Here is an 18,329-nt window from a genome sequence, read left to right as displayed (position 1 = left end):
GCATGGGTTAATACCATATGCAATCTTATTTTGGTATTGTTGCTAGGACAGTATGTTATTTTCCCTAGCAGCTTCTGCATGAGCATGGTGACAACTTATTATGTAATACATATACAACAACAACTAACCAAAATGCACGACAAAGTTTTTGGTTCTATTCCAGATCCTAATAACTCACAGGAAACGCATGAACTGAAGCCAGGTGATTGGGTGGTCACTAAGAAACACGTAAGAAAGTCTCTAGAACCCAGATTCGAAGGTCCATTCCAAGTCCTGTTGACGACAGCCACGTCGGTCAAATTGTGTGGAAGGGATTCGTGGGTACATGCATCACATTGCAAGAAAGTGACAAAGAAAGTATTATCCAATCACGATACACAATCAGAATGTACAGATATCATCTCATAAGTGCCAGACCAGACATGGGTCTGTGGGCATGTATAATGTACTATTCAGTTCTTATTGGTGGCATGGTAATCCTTATATGGTCATTAATACTTGATCCATACTATTATGAGGAGTCACGTGACAGGGCCATAGATGGTAACCATACCAAGGGTAATGACACAAAGGAAAATATAAAGGAATCAGGAATCCTCCCTATTTTATCAGAAATGTCTACTGTTATGACTTCACCAAATACTCCAGTAAATGCACATAACCCTAGAAGACGCAGATCAGTAGATACAATAAGGAACAACTGTAAGCAAAAGACAGCAGTAGAAGAGTGTATTTGTAGGTATTGTGGGCTTAATTCAGAGGCAACATGCGAAGAGTGGTGCAAGGGTGACCCCTCGCACACAGTACATACACACCCTCTCGATACCTACCATACATTACTGGGTAAAGGTGCAAACCTCACAGATTGTTGGATTTGCAGTCATGTCCCAAGAGGACAAGGAAATGTAGGATTTGTCCCAGTGCCCGTCACATATGACATGGTCAAAAATCGTGGTTGTGGAAAACACACTGCACCCCCTTATGATGATATGACCAAAGCTCCGACTTTAATAGTAAAAAGTTATCATTTTACTAAAGAACAACAGGTAGTGTGTATAAATAAATCTGTAGGAGAAGAAACAGCCAAACGATGGGTAGGATGGGAACCTGATGAAGGGACTGATCTTACTGGAATAAAATTCTTGGGGGCCACCACAGGCTGTACACACATATTAGATATAGATAATCCAAAATACTTTTGGGCCATAATAGCAAAAATGGTAGGGGTAAATGTCTCTGAAGCATGGGACCGATTTCAGGAAAGGATAATAGGAGAGGAATATCCTTGTGACCTCTTGAACGAAGCAATAATATATGCAGTGTGGGATGAGCCATACACTTTACCTAGTGGGATCTATTACATCTGTGGTAGACGGGCTTATAAATGGTTATCGTACAACGCTTTTAGAATATGTTTTATAGGTACACTCATTCCTGATGTAGTTACATTAGATCATGAGGATATAAAAGAATAATTTACATCCAAGGTAACACCCCCAGGCCAAAAATTGACAAAACGTGAAGTCAAAATAATAAGCAAGAAATATAAGCATCTCTTTACCCTAAGTACAGGTTACAAACTGGGATTGGGTTTTGGAAACATAATTACATTTGGTACGTAGGGATCCACTGCAAATCAGAAAATGATCCAGGCCTTGGGGGATATAATTGATAATATCACTGAAATATATGATAGTACCTTTAGGTATATTGGACATGAGCTCCAATCGGTTCGAACAGAACTTATTCAGCACCGCATGATTCTTGATTAGCTTACAGCAGCTTCTGCAGGCTATTGTGTCACATTACAAACTCTATATGGAGTTAAGTGTTGTACTTATATAACTAATGATACTGCCCAGAAGATATTATTGATGAAAAGATGAATGAAGTAATACTGTTGAAAAATCAGTTCGCTATTGACCATAACTACACCAGTGTAATTCCAGGCTCATACTTTTCTTGGCTTTCATGGTTAAATCCTAACAACTGGTTCCAGGGCATAGGAGGATGGATAGCAGGAATATTGTCCATTATTGCCAAAATGCTTGCTTTGCTATTAGTAATCTATATTGTTGTAAGGATTATTATGTGGATAATACAAAAGATACTTACACAAAGATCTTTTTCTGTCCGAGGTATTTCTGAAACTGGAAAATCACAACCGATTTATCTGGAACTTCTGGACGACACCACCATATACAACTCCACTTCATTCTACTGTGATACCTGCCACACCAGATACACAGAAGCTTCCAGCTGTCCCTATTGCTATGATGATGTGATCTAAAGGAACATTGGGGGTCATTCCAAGTCGTTCGCTCTGTAAATTTCTTCGCATCGCAACGATATTCTGCTTAGTGCGCATGCGCAATGTCCGCAGTGTGACTGCGCCAAGTAAATTTGCTATGCAGTTAGGATTTTTACTCACGGCTTTTTCATTGTTCTGGTGATCGTAATGTGATTGACAGGAAGTGGGTGTTTCTGGGCGGAAACAGGCCGTTTTATGGGTGTGTGAGGGAAAACGCTACCGTTTCTGGGAAAAACGCGGGAGTGGCCGAAGAAACGGGGGAGTGTCTGGGCGAACGCTGGGTGTGTTTGTGACGTCAAACCAGGAACGACAAGCACTGAACTGATCGCAGATGCCGAGTAAGTCTGAAGCTACTCAGAAACTGCTAAGAGAGGTGTAATCGCAATATTGCGAATCCGTCGTTCGCAATTTTAAGAAGCTAAGATTCACTCCCAGTAGGCAGCGGCTTAGCGTGAGCAACTCTGCTAAAATCAGCTTGCGAGCGAACAACTCGGAATGACCCCCCATTGCTGTCACAATATGAAGTTATTAACATTTTCAAGGACTATGAACATTATAATAATCTCATCTTGAGAAACCGCTTCTCTTTTGTGAACTTTCTCTTGTGGTTAGGAATAAGAGGATAGGGAACATTGGTTCTACCCGAGCATAGGGATGTTGAATGGACTAGCCCATGCCTGGAGTGCCCTTATGGTACACCAGTCGTGAAAGTAGGTGTCCCTATAGAATCAATGACCAGGTAAAGGAAGGATAAAATAAAATTAGAAACAAAGAGGGGAAGTTGATAAAGATGGAAGCCATATTTGTTCATAGGACTCCATTTTATAATTGACATTTTACAAGTAGTTTCAAATTGTTTTTCAGTTTAGAACTGACACAGGAAAAGTACAGACTTGTACTTCGTTTGAACTCATATTGTGAAGCTATGATCTTTATCTAAGATATACTTTCCTTGCACAAAATATATTGTCAGCAGCTAAATGTGAATGAAGGCTTCAAAGGCATTTGTCAGTTTGCGGTATAACAGGAATGGAAGCAGAACCAGACATATGTAGATTACGAGTTTAACAAAAGAACCAGACATATGAGTTCAACAAAAGTCCCCTGTTGTCCCACTTAAAACCGCAAACTGGAGTTATAGCGTTGCTAAGAATATAGGAGTTTATTAACCAATAGGATAAGAAAAGTATGTTAACCAATAGAATTAAAGAGGTCATTAACCAATAGGATTATGCTTTGTGTAAGGAAGCTACGCTACTGTATGCAAATATGTACCTCTTTACAATGTAATGTTTTCAGGAAATAAAGCAGCTCCGCACTATAATTCCTCACTAAACACACGTGGCTGATTATTACAAATGTTAATTTGTTGACTGGTCACTGGCTGCAGCCATGTATGAACCTGATGCTGACTGACTGAATGCGTGCTTGAACTTGGTTAAGCAAAGGGTGCCCTTTCCTCGGTTCACCTTTATTAATACAGATTATACACTCCCAACCACATTGCACACCTCCATACAGATTGCACACTCGCAGCCACATTACACACCTCAATACAGATTACACACTCCCAGCCACATTACACAACTCCATACAGATTGCACACTCTCAGCCACATTACACACCTCCATACAGATTATACACTCCCAGCCACATTACACATCTCCATACAGATTACACACTCCCAGCCACATTACACACCTCCATACAGATTATACACTCTCATCCACACTGCACACCTCCATAGAGATTACATACTCTCAGATACACTGCACACCTCCATACAGATTACACACTCACAGCCACATTACACACCTACATAGAGACTACACACTCTCAGCCACATTACACACCTCCATACAGATTACGCACTCTCATCCACACTGCACACCTCCATACAGATTGCACACTCTCAGTCTCATTGCACACCTCCATACAGATTGCACACTCACAGCCACATTGCACATCTCCGTACAGATTGCATACTCTCAGTCACATTGCACACCCACATACAGATTGCCCACTCTCAGTCACATAGCCCACCTCCACAGAGATTGCACACTCAAAAACATTTGGCACACCTTCATACAGATTGCAAACTCTCAGCCACATTGCACACCTCCATAAAGATTACACTCTCAGCCACATTGCACACCTCCATACAGATTGTACACTAACAGCCACATCACACACCTCCATACAGATTACACACCTCCATACAGATTATACACTCTCATCCACATTACACACCTCCATACACATTATATACAGCCAGCCACATTACACACCTCCATACAGATTACACACTCCCAGCCACATTACACACCTCCATACACATTATACACTCCCAGCCACATTACACACCTTCATACACATTATACACTCCCAGCCACATTACACACCTCCATAGAAACTACACACTCTCAGCCACATTACACACCTCCATACAGATTACACACTCTCATCCACATTGCACATTCTCAGCCACATTACACACCTCCATACAGATTGCACACTCTCAGTCACATTGCACACCTCCATACAGATTGCACACTCTCAGTCACATTGCACACCCACATACAGATTGCACACTCTCAGTCACATAGCCCACCTCCAAAGAGATTGCACACTCAAAAACACTTGGCACACCTCCATACAGAAACTCTCAGCCACATTGCTCACCTCCATACAGATTACATTGTCAGCCACATTGCACACCTCAATACAGATTACACACTCTCAGACACTTTACACGCCTACTGTATATACAGATTGCACTCTCTCAGCCACATTGCATATTTCCATACAATTTACACACTCTCAGTTACATTGCACACCTCCATACACATTGCACACTCTCAGTTACATAGCACACCTCCATACAGATTGCACACTCACTGCCACATTGCACACCTTCATACAGATTGCACACTCTCAGTCACATTGCACACCTCCATACAGATTGCATACTCTCAGTCACATTGCACACCTCCAGGGCCAGTTCCGGGGCTTCTTGCGCCCCGGGCGGCATTTGAGGGCGTGGCTTCATACAGGGGGCGTGGTCAGTTACGCACCCTGTACTGTAGTAGGATGTGCGGTGCGCGATCACATCATCGCGCACCGCACAGCAAAGGTCCTCTCCATGAAGGAAAACTAGACGCTAAGCGTCTAGTTCCCTTCGTGGGAGAAGACCTTTGCTGTGCGGTGCGCGATGACATCAACGCGCACCGCACATCTTTACAGTTTCGGTCCTCTCCAGGAAGGGAAACTAGACGCGTAGCTGTTATGCACACCAGTGCCTGCAGGAATGTACTGGTGTCTGAACGGATAGGTATGCAAAACAAATGGACTCACAGACAGACTGGGGAATATGACATAACGTACACAGAAGGTGATAGGGTAACAAAATACACACAAAGTGAACAGAGAAGCCCAGAGGCTAAGGAACTGGGTATCTCCCTTGTATTAGAAATGCTCAGATGGGAAAAGCAAGATGTTGTGTTTTAATACGTAGAGAACCCGAAATGCTGTTGCTAAGGGCAACAGCAAAACCCTAAAGGGTTACCAACGGGTGTGGCAGTAAACTCCTTGGTCAGAGATGGAATGATAGACACAAGGAGAGTCTCCACAATCCTAATTCTCACTTGCAGTGCACAGGTTCAGCTTACTGCCACTAAACTGACCCCTGACACCTAGCACAGTGAGACAGGATTAGACAGGCAAGTCTTAGAATACAGCCGCAAACTTGCTAAGTTCACAGAGTAGTAACAGAACCCCAGCAAGCTAAACGACTGACTCCAGTCTTACTGCTAGGTCTGGATTGGCAGAGTGTAATACCAAATCCCCAGGCCTATTTGCAGTAAGCAACAAACAAATACAAAGCTACACAGTACTGGCTAACTTTCAGGAACTGACTAACCAACAAAGATTCAGCAGCATTTGTTTACCCTGAGAAGAGGCCTTATAAAGCAGGTGCTGTCCACGCCCCACTCAGACCTCACAGACTGTGAGCACAAAAACCAGCACCGGATCCCCTGCCGTGCACAGAGCCTATAACCACTGCACAGCAAAAGACCCGAACCGGAGTATCAGCTGCGCTCAGGTTACTCCGCTAGCACTTGTCTCCCGGTTGCCATGACGACGTGGCAGCACAGGGCAGGAGACCCTAACAGTACCCCCCCTCTGACGAGGGGTCAAAGAACCCCTACCACCGGGTTTATCGGGGAACTGCGAGAAGAAAGAGCGTATCAGTCTGGGGGGCATGAAGATCACAACTGCGCACCCACGACCGCTCCTCCGGGCCATACCCCTTCCAGTGCACCAAAAATGACAGCCGACCCCGAACCACCTTGGAGTCAAGAATCCTTTCAACAACAAACTCCCTCTGGCCACGTATCAGAAGAGGGGAAGGTCTTCCACTGGAAGAAGGATTGCTAATCGCCCGTTTTAAAAGGGAACAATGAAATGTTTTATTGATACCCAAAGAACGGGGCAGATCTAACTGAAATGCCACCGGATTGATAACCCTGGTGATCTTATAAGGGCCGATGAACCAGGGGCCTAACTTATGAGATGGCTGTCTCAACTTCAAATTCTTGGTAGACAACCAGACGAAGTCTCCTAATTTGAAGCTGCAGGATCTTTTCCGCTTATCAAAAACCCTTTTGGTCACTAATGACACAGACACAAGGGCTTTCTTCACTTTCCGCCGAATACCTCTAAGGACCGAAACCACAGAGGAACTACCAGGCGTGGAGTCCAGGGGGTCAAAAGAATTGGCCTTAGGATGATGCCCATACACACAAAGGAAGGGAGAGATCCCTGTAGCAGAGTGAGCCGCGTTGTTATAGGCAAACTCCGCCATGGACAGATGAGCAACCCAGTCAGTCTGACACTTGGAGACATAACACCTGAGGAACTGCTCCAAGGACTGGTTCACCCTTTCAGTCTGCCCATTAGACTGCGGATGGTAGCCTGACGACAAGCTGACAGAAATCTGGAGATCGGAACAAAATGCCCTCCAGAATTTGGCCACAAACTGAGATCCGCGGTCAGAAACCACATCAAGTGGCAACCCGTGGAGACGCACAACATGCAGCATAAATAATTCAGACAGGCGTCTGGCCGATGGCAGCCCAACCAGTGGAACGAAGTGCGCCATCTTCGAAAACCTGTCAACAACAACCCAGATGGCTGTCATCCCCGAGGATTTGGGCAAGTCCACCACAAAATCCATTGAAATGTGGGTCCATGGCTTAGATGGGATAGAGAGTGGATGCAATGGGCCAACAGGAACCCCTCTAGGAGTCTTATTTCGGGCACAGATGTCACATGCCCGAACCCACCGATCCACATCCTTAGCCACCGAGGGCCACCACACCGCCCTAGATAGCAACTCCCGAGTTCTGGCAATACCCGGGTGACCTGCCGACTTCTTGGCATGGAATTCCAGGAACACTCGCTGTCTTAGCCTAGGAGGCACAAACAAAAGACCTACCGGAAGGTATGGAGGAGCCTGCTCCTGTGCTCTAAGGACTAATGATAAGAGGTCCTGGGTAATGCCCACTTTAATACATGATGGGGAAACAATGGGCAACGGCTCCTCGGTGGTCTCCTGGATTGGAGCAAAAGTCAGCGAGAGCGCATCAGCCTAGATGTTTTTTGACCCAGGGCGATATGTTATCAAAAAATTAAAGCGAGCAAAAAACAAAGCCCATCGTGCCTGCCTGGCATTGAGACGCTTCGCTGACTCTAAATATGCCAGATTCTTATGGTCAGTGAGAATTGAGACCACAAACTTAGCCCCCTCAAGCCAGTGTCTCCACTCCTCGAGTGCATCCTTAATAGCCAACAATTCACGGTTACCCACGTCATAATTCATCTCGGCAGGCAAAAATTTACGGGAAAAGTAAGCACAGGGATGAAGGCGATTATCAGACACTCCCATCTGAGAAAGCACTGCCCCAATACCCATCTCAGAGGCATCCACCTCCACCACAAAAGGACGCTCTGGATCTGGGTGTCGCAGCACCTTGGCCAAAACAAATGCCCTTTTGAGACGGGCAAAAGCCGCTTTAGCCTCACAAGACCAGTGAGCAACATCCGCCCCTTTCTTAGTGAGTGCCACCAAGGGCGCCACTGTAGACGAAAATCCAGCGATAAATCGTCTATAAAAATTTGCAAAGCCCAGGAAATGCTGAAGCGCCTTCAAACTAGTGGGCTGCACCCAATCCAGGACTGCCTGTACCTTGGAACCCTCCATTTGGAAACCTTCTGGGGAGATAATATATCCTAGAAATGCGATTTGCTGAACTTCAAATTCGCACTTCTCCAGCTTCGCCCCAAGCCGGTGGTCTCTGAGTTTCTGGAGGACTAAGCGTACATGCTTCCGATGTTCCTCCAGGGAATGGGAGAAGATTAGGATGTCATCTAAGTATACAACTAAGAATCTATCCAAATATTCCCTGAGCACATCATTCATGAAATCCTGGAAGACTGCCGGGGCATTACAGAGCCCAAAAGGCATCACCAAATATTCATAATGCCCTGAGTGGGTATTAAAGGCAGTCTTCCATTCATCCCCCTCTCTTATTCGGATTAGATTGTACGCACCGCGTAGGTCAATCTTAGAAAAAATGGTGGCAGTACGAAGCTGGTCAAACAAGACTGAAATGAGAGGCAGTGGGTATGAGTTTTTAATCGTGATACGGTTCAATTCCCTGAAGTCGATGCAGGGTCGCAACGAACCGTCCTTTTTACCCACGAAGAAGAACCCCGACCCAACTGGAGACTGTGAAGGTCTGATAAATCCCTTAGCCAAGTTCTCCTGAATGTACTCTGCCATAGCCTGAGTCTCAGGACGTGACAGGGAGTACAACCTGCTCTTGGGAAGCTTAGCATTTGGCAACAAATCAATGGCACAGTCATAGGGGCGATGGGGAGGTAGTACCTCTGCAACTTTTTTGGAGAACACGTCCGCAAAATCTGCATAACACCCTGGCAATCCTGGCAAACTTAGCTGCGAGAGCCTGACTGGAAGGCTCAAGCAACTCCTGAAACAATCAGTACCCCAACTAAGAATCTCCCCAGAGACCCAGTCAAATTGAGGATTATGAGCCCTTAACCAGGGTAACCCCAACACCAATGGGGCAAAAGTACAGACAGTCACATAAAAGGACAATTTTTCAGAGTGTGTGGCTCCAATAAACAAAGAAATCTGGCTAGTGCAAGAGGTAATTTTACCTTGGGATAATGGTAACCCGTTTAACCCACAAATCTCAATTTCCGATGCCAAGGGTACTAAGGGAATAGAGTGTTTCAGGGCGAATTGGCGGTCCATAAAAACCCCGTCGGCCCCACTGTCCACAAAGGCCTCAGTCTTGACAGTTTGACCGAGGATCTTCAAGGTCACCGGAATGATAAAAGTCTTCTTGGGAAATTCTGACTTCTGGCCTGACAGGATATTTCCCATCACCCTCAGGCCCTGAAGTTTTCCGGCTTTTCTGGGCATGATACTACCACATGACCTTTATTCCCACAGTACAAACACAACCCCTGCTGTCTCCTCCGCGTCTTCTCACGCGAGGAGAGGCGGGTAGCCCCAATCTGCATAAGCTCCTCGGAAAATTCCTCAGAGTCTGAGGTTCCCTTGGGAAGGAAGGAAATCTCAGTCTCCCTTTCAAGCCTACGCTCTCTCAGTCGTCTATCCACCCGGATGGATAACTGCATGAGCTGATCCAAGCTATCAGGCAAGGGATATTGTACCAGTTGGTCCTTTATCTGGTTAGAAAGACCTCTTCGGTACTGGTGTCTCAGGGCTGGGTCATTCCACTGGGTATCATGGGCCAACCTCCGAAACTCCGTACAGTAAACCTCAACTGGCCTTCGCCCTTGCCTAAGGATCGAAATCTGAGCCTCGGCTGAGGCCGTCTTGTCAGGGTCATCATATAACATGCCCAGTGCCGTAAAAAAAGCATCAACACTTTTAAGCGACAGACAGTCAGGCTGCAACCCATATGCCCAGACCTGTGGGTCTCCTTGTAGCAAGGAAATCACTATGCCCACCCGCTGAATCTCCGACCCAGAAGACTGAGGCCTAAGCCGGAAGTATAGCTTGCAGCTCTCCTTGAAACAAAAGAACTGCGAGCGATCTCCAGAAAAACGATCCGGGAGATTTACTTTCGGCTCCTTAACCCCTGCAGGTGCTGCTGCTGCGGGAGCTCCGCCAGCAGCCTGGGAGGTGTGCATTTTAATGGACAAATCATTAAATTGTCGAGTCAGGACCTGCACCTGATCGACCACCTATTGCAACGTATTTTGAGGGGTATGCTCCATATTCCCACAAAATTTCAACAGGAATATTGGGCTGCTGAATATGTTATGCACACCAGTGCCTGCAGGAATGTACTGGTGTCTGAACGGATAGGTATGCAAAACAAATGGACTCACAGACAGACTGGGGAATATGACATAACGTACACAGAAGATGATAGGGTAACAAAATACACACAAAGTGAACAGAGAAGCCCAGAGGCTAAGGAACTGGGTATCTCCCTTGTATTAGAAATGCTCAGATGGGAAAAGCAAGATGTTGTGTTTTAATACGTAGAGAACCCGAAATGCTGTTGCTAAGGGCAACAGCAAAACCCTAAAGGGTTACCAACGGGTGTGGCAGTAAACTCCTTGGTCAGAGATGGAATGATAGACACAAGGAGAGTCTCCACAATCCTAATTCTCACTTGCAGTGCACAGGTTCAGCTTACTGCCACTAAACTGACCCCTGACACCTAGCACAGTGAGACAGGATTAGACAGGCAAGTCTTAGAATACAGCCGCAAACTTGCTAAGTTCACAGAGTAGTAACAGAACCCCAGCAAGCTAAACGACTGACTCCAGTCTTACTGCTAGGTCTGGATTGGCAGAGTGTAATACCAAATCCCCAGGCCTATTTGCAGTAAGCAACAAACAAATACAAAGCTACACAGTACTGGCTAACTTTCAGGAACTGACTAACCAACAAAGATTCAGCAGCATCTGCTTAAACTGAGAAGAGGCCTTATAAAGCAGGTGCTGTCCACGCCCCACTCAGACCTCACAGACTGTGAGCACAAAAACCAGCACCGGATCCCCTGCCGTGCACAGAGCCTATAACCACTGCACAGCAAAAGACCCGAACCGGAGTATCAGCTGCGCTCAGGTTACTCCGCTAGCACTTGTCTCCCGGTTGCCATGAAGACGTGGCAGCACAGGGCAGGAGACCCTAACAGTAGCATCTAGTTTCCCTTCACAGCGGGCAGCGGGCAGTGGCAGCGTGGGGCACTACAGCAGCAGCGGATCTTGCCATGGTGCGGCGCCCTCCGGAAGGCAGCGCCCCGGGCAAAAGTCCCGCTTGCCCGTGGCAAGATCCACTACTGCACACCTCCATGGTGATTACACACTTTCAGACACATTGCACACCTACATACAGATTGCACACTCTCAGCCACACTGCACACCTCCATACAGATTGCACATTCTCAATCACATAGCACACCTCCATACAGATTGCATACTCTCAATCACATAGCACACCTCCATACAGGTTGCACACTCTCAGTCACATTGCACACCTCCATACAGATTGCACACTCTCAGTCACATTGCACATCTCCATAAAGATTGCACACTCTCAGTCACATTGCACACCTCCATACAGATTGCACACTCTGTCACATAGCCCACCTCCACAGAGATTGCACACTCAAAAATACTTGGCACGCCTCCATACAGATTGCAAACTCTCACGTCACATTGCACACCTCCACACAAATTGCTTATTCTCAGCCACATTGCACACCTCCATGCAGATTGCACACTCTCAGCCACATTGTACACCTCCATACAGATTGCACACTCTCAGCCACATTGCACACCTCCATACAGATTGCACACTTACAGCCACATTGCACATCTCCATACAGATTGCACACTCCCAATCACATTGCACACCTCCATACAGATTTCACCCTCTCAGCCACACTGCATACCTCCATACAGATTGCACATTCTCAGTCACATTGCACACCTCCATAGAGATTACACACTCTCAGCCACACTGCATACCTCCATACAGATTGCACATTCTCAATCACATAGCACACCTCCATACAGATTGCACACTCTCAGTCACATTGCACACCTTCATACAGATTGCACAATCTCAGTCACATTGCTCACCTCCATACAGATTGCACACTTACAGCCACATTGTACACCTTCATACAGATTGCACACTAACAACCACATTGCACTCCTCCATACAGATTGCATACTCTCAGTCACATTGCACACCTCCATAGAGATTACACACTCTCAGCCACATTGCACGCCTTCATACAGGTTGCACACTCAGAGCCACATTGCACATCTCCATACATATTGCACACTCTTAGCCACATTGCACACCTCCATACAAATTGCACAATCTGAGCCACATTGCTCACCTCTATACACATTGCACACTCTCAGTCACATTGCACACCTTCATACAGATTACACACTCTCAGTCACATTGCACTCCTCCATACAGATTGCACACTCTCAGTCACATTGCACACCTTCATACAGATTGCACACTCTCAGCCACATTGCTCACCTCCATACAGATTGCACACTTACAGCCACATTGCACACCTTAATACAGACTGCACACTCTCAGTCACATTGCACACCTCCATACAGATTGCATACTCTCAGTCACATTGCACACCTCCATAGAGATTACACACTCTCAGCCACATTGCACACCTCAATACAGATTACACACTCTCAGACACTTTACACACCTACTGTATATACAGATTGCACACTCTCAGCCACATTGCATATCTCCATACAGATTGCACACTCTCAGCCACATTGCACACGTACAGCCACATTGCACACCTCCATAGAGATTGCACACTCTCAGCAACATTGCACACCTCCATACAGATTGCACACTCTTTTCCATATTGCACACCTCCATAGAGATTGCACACTTACAGCCACATTGCACATCTCCATACAGAATGCATACTCCTAGTCACATTGCACACTTCCATACAGATTGCACATTCTCAATCACATAGCAAACCTCCATACAGACTGCACACTCTCAGCCACATTGCTCACCTCGATACAGATTGCACATTCAGAGCCACATTGCACACCTCCATACAGATTGCACACTCTCAGCCACATTGCACACGTACAGCCACATTGCATACCTCCATACAGATTGCACACTCTCAGCCACATTGCACACGTACAGCCACATTGCACACCTCCATAGAGATTGCACACTCTCAGCAACATTGCACACCTCCATACAGATTGCACACTCTTTTCCATATTGCACACCTCCATAGAGATTGCACACTTACAGCCACATTGCACATCTCCATACAGAATGCATACTCCTAGTCACATTGCACACCTCCATACAGATTGCACATTCTCAATCACATAGCACACCGTCATACAGATTGCATACTCTCAATCATATAGCACACCTCCAAAGAGATTACACACTCTCAGTCACATTGCACACCTTCATACAGATTGCACACTAACAGCCACATTGCACACCTTCATATAGATTGCACACTCTCAGTCACATTGCACTCCTTAATAGAGATTGCACACTCTCAGCAACATTGCACACCTTCATACAGACTGCACACTCTCAGCCACATTGCTCACCTCGATACAGATTGCACATTCAGAGCCACATTGCACACCTCCATACAGATTGCACACTCTCAGCCACATTGCACACGTACAGCCACATTGCATACCTCCATACAGATTGCACACTCTCAGCCACATTGCACACGTACAGCCACAATGCACACCTCCATAGAGATTGCACACTCTCAGCAACATTGCACACCTCCATACAGATTGCACACTCTTTTCCATATTGCACACCTCCATAGAGATTGCACACTTACAGCCACATTGCACATCTCCATACAGAATGCATACTCCTAGTCACATTGCACACCTCCATACAGATTGCACATTCTCAATCACATAGCAAACCTCCATACAGACTGCACACTCTCAGCCACATTGCTCACCTCGATACAGATTGCACATTCAGAGCCACATTGCACACCTCCATACAGATTGCACACTCTCAGCCACATTGCACACGTACAGCCACATTGCATACCTCCATACAGATTGCACACTCTCAGCCACATTGCACACGTACAGCCACAATGCACACCTCCATAGAGATTGCACACTCTCAGCAACATTGCACACCTCCATACAGATTGCACACTCTTTTCCATATTGCACACCTCCATAGAGATTGCACACTTACAGCCACATTGCACATCTCCATACAGAATGCATACTCCTAGTCACATTGCACACCTCCATACAGATTGCACATTCTCAATCACATAGCACACCGTCATACAGATTGCACACTCTCAATCACATAGCACACCTTCAAAGAGATTACACACTCTCAGCCACATTGCTCACCTCCATACAGATTGAACACTTATAGCCACATTGCACACCTTCATACAGATTGCATACTCTCAGTCACATTGCACACCTCCATAGAGATTACACATTCTCAATAGATTATTACAGCCCCATTGGAGGAGTGTTTATTGCGTGACCGGCGGTCATTTCTTAACAGTCATACCCAGAATTAAAACCCATACCCTGTTTCACAGAAGGCAGACACCTTACTCATAGAGATATTTGCTCCTGCGTAGCCAGGCTGCAGATTCTAATTATATGAACCTAGTTAGAGTTGTCGATTCATAGTGCACAGCCACACACTACATGGATCCGCTCAGCCACACACTACATAGATCTGCTCAGCCACACACTACATGGATCTGCTCAGCCACACACTACATGGATCCGCTCAGTCACACACTACATAGATCTGCTCAGTCACACACTACATAGATCTGCTCAGTCACACACTACATAGATCTGCTCAGCCACACACTACATAGATCTGCTCAGCCACACACTACATAGATCTGCACAGCCACACACTACATAGATCTGCTCAGTCACACACTACATAGATCTGCTCAGCCACACACTACATAGATCTGCTCAGCCACACACTACATAGATCTGCACAGCCACACACTACATAGATCTGCTCAGTCACACACTACATGGATCTGCTCAGTCACACACTACATGGATCCGCTCAGCCACACACTACATAGATCTGCTCAGCCGCACACTACATAGATCTGCACAGCCACACACTACATAGATCTGCTCAGTCACACACTACATAGATCTGCTCAGTCACACACTACATAGATCTGCTCAGCCACACACTACATAGATCTGCTCATCCGCACACTACATAGATCTGCTCAGTCATCACAATGCTGATTATTTCTCTGAGAATTATTTTACAAGCGTCATACCCAGGATTAGAACCTACGCCCTATTACATTGGAAGCAGGCACCTTACTGATGGAGCTATCTGCTCCTGTATAGGAAGTATGAGAATTCTAACTATATGAAGTTACGTCTAATGGTCAGAGAAGTTACTTCATATAGTTAGAGTTCTCGCGCTTCCTATATAGGAGCAGATAGCTCCATCAGTGAGGTGTCTACTTCCAGTGTAATAGGTTGTGGGTTCTGATCCTCTGTCTGACGCTTTCAAAATGTGCATCTATAATAAAGAGGATGTGACTTGTAAGGTGCAGGGACTAGTGGGGCAGGCGGCCATGGAAGAGATAGCGGTGGCTTTGAATTACCAGAACTGAATGGTGTCCCTGAATGGGAGGAGAGGTGCCCCCTACAGAGCAGTATCCCGGTGGCAGCTGACTCCATTACCTCCCACAGCTACACTTCTGGTTCTCTGAGGGAATGGTGCCACATCCTATTCCGGGGGTGCCCTCTCTGGAAGACACTACCGAGTGAGAAATGGGAAATTTCCTAAAGTCCATTCCACTTTCTGCCCTATTTATGCCCAAATCCTTGTTGGTCTCAGCAAATTGCAATTTAAATTGCTGTAAGGGAGACACCTTATGGTTTACACAATATTTTCTAAGCCCTGGAGAGAGATAAAATGGATGAAGATAAAGTACCAACCAATCAGCTCCTTACTGTCATTTTTCAGATGCAGCCTGTAACATGGCAGTTAGGAGCTGATTGGCTGGTACTTTATCTCTCTCCAAGGCGTTTGCAGTTAATCTGTCACTTACCAGCAGTCACTGCTGAGAGCAGGACCAGCCCCAGGAGAAGAGAGGAAGCAGCTGATCTCATGTCTGATGTCTGGTGTCTGGTATAATCTCCAGTGATAACACCTCATTTATACCAGAAGATACAATGATAATGGGAGGAGCTACACTGCATCCTGGTATAATCTCCAGTGATGACACCTCATTTATACCAGAAGATACAATGATAATGGGAGGAGCTAGACTGCATCCTGGTATAATTGGCTTTATCTCAAGTTTCACGTGGAAAATGTTACATGTACTAATATCTCGTAATAAATCCCAGGAGCAGTCTTATATGTAATAATCCCCAGTATTACCAACATTGCCTAGTAATGAACTGGCACAGTGTTATACAGCAATTATTATTATACACAAGGGCAGTATTTTCTTATTATTTTTTTATTCCTAAACAATTAGATAATTAACATTAATGTATTAAATTGTGCTATATATATATATATATATATATATATATATACACGCTCCTTTTCTATAGGTCACACCCCCTTTTCGAGCGGGCGCAGCTTCGCCTCGCCAATGTGTCCCTCCTTCCATTCTCCCAGTGTTGGGAAGTATGGTATTTAGTGAACCCAAGTTTGAATCTATGTGTGGTCCTGTAGTAGGCACATGGGGGGTCATTCCGAGTTGATCGCTCGCTGCCGATTCTCGTAGCGCAGCGATCAGGTTTCTACTGCGCATGCACCGCAATGTGCACTCGCGTCGTGCGGGTACAAATCGGATCGTTGCTGTGCGATGGATTTAACAAAGAATCCATTCACACAGCCGATTGCAAGGAGATTGACAGAAAGAGGGCGTTTATGGATGTCAACTGACCATTTTCTGGGAGTGTTTGGAAAAATGCAGGCGTGTCCAAGCATTTGGAAGGCGGGTGTCTGACGTAAATTCCGGCACCAAAAAGACTGAAGTGATCACAAAGGCTGAGTAAGTCCAGCACTACTCTGAAACTGCACAAAATGTGTTTGCAGACGCTCAGCTGCACACACGTTCGCACACTTGCAAAGCGAAAATGCACTCCCCTGTGGGCGGCGACTATGCGTTTGCACGGCTGCTAAAAGTAGCTAGTGAACAATCAACTCGGAATGACCGCCATGGTGCAGGAAACTCAGTGGACTTAGGTACTGTATGTCTTTCACACAAGGAACAATGAGAGATGATAATGGGGGTCATTCCGAGTTGATCGCTCGCTAGCTAGTTTAAGCAGCCGTGCAAACGCTATGCCGCCGCCCACTGGGGAGTATATTTTATCTTAGCAGAAGTGTGAACGCCCGTGCTGCCGAGCTCTGCAAAACAGTATGTGCACTTTCAGAGTAGCTCTGAACCTACTCTGTGCATGCGATCACTTCAGCCTATTCGTGTCTGGATTTGACGTCATACAACGCCCAGCCACGCCTTCATTTTTTCAGACACGCCTGTGTTTTTGCAAACACTCCCTGAAAACAGTCAGTTGACACCCAGAAATGCCCCTTTCTGTCAATCTTCTTGCGGCCGCCAGTGCGAAGGAAAACTTCGCTAGAACCTGAGCACAACCACAAAGAGCTTTGTACCCGTACGTCGCGCGTGCATATTGTGGGGCATACACATGCGCAGAAATGCCATTTTTTTTCACCTGATCGCTGTGCTGTGAAAATCGTCAGTGAGCGATCAACTCGGAATGACCCCCAATATCTTTAAGCATATTTATTCAAGATTTGCATGGAAGACATACGGCAATTGAATTAAACATGGAACAGTCTAGGTTTGAACAAGTC

At 45.9% G+C, this 18,329-nt stretch overlaps 1 protein-coding gene across 1 annotated transcript in view; it reads right to left on the bottom strand.

The window, feature by feature from the left end:
- The window catches only part of LOC134908807 (fucolectin-like), a 67,111-nt gene extending 50,460 nt beyond the window's left edge, over positions 1–16,651 (bottom strand). The window contains exon 1 of the mRNA XM_063914929.1: positions 16,543–16,651. Coding sequence (XP_063770999.1) covers positions 16,543–16,603 — 61 coding nt within the window. The 5' untranslated portion in view covers positions 16,604–16,651. The remainder of the gene's footprint in view (positions 1–16,542) is intronic.
- Between the last annotated feature and the right edge of the window lie 1,678 nt (positions 16,652–18,329).

The sequence above is a fragment of the Pseudophryne corroboree genome, chromosome 4 (assembly GCF_028390025.1).
Source record: "Pseudophryne corroboree isolate aPseCor3 chromosome 4, aPseCor3.hap2, whole genome shotgun sequence".
In the NCBI taxonomy this organism is placed as follows: Eukaryota; Metazoa; Chordata; class Amphibia; order Anura; family Myobatrachidae; genus Pseudophryne; species Pseudophryne corroboree.
The sequence above is the reverse complement of the archived record's forward strand: the minus strand, read 5'-3'. Positions and strand labels throughout refer to the sequence as shown.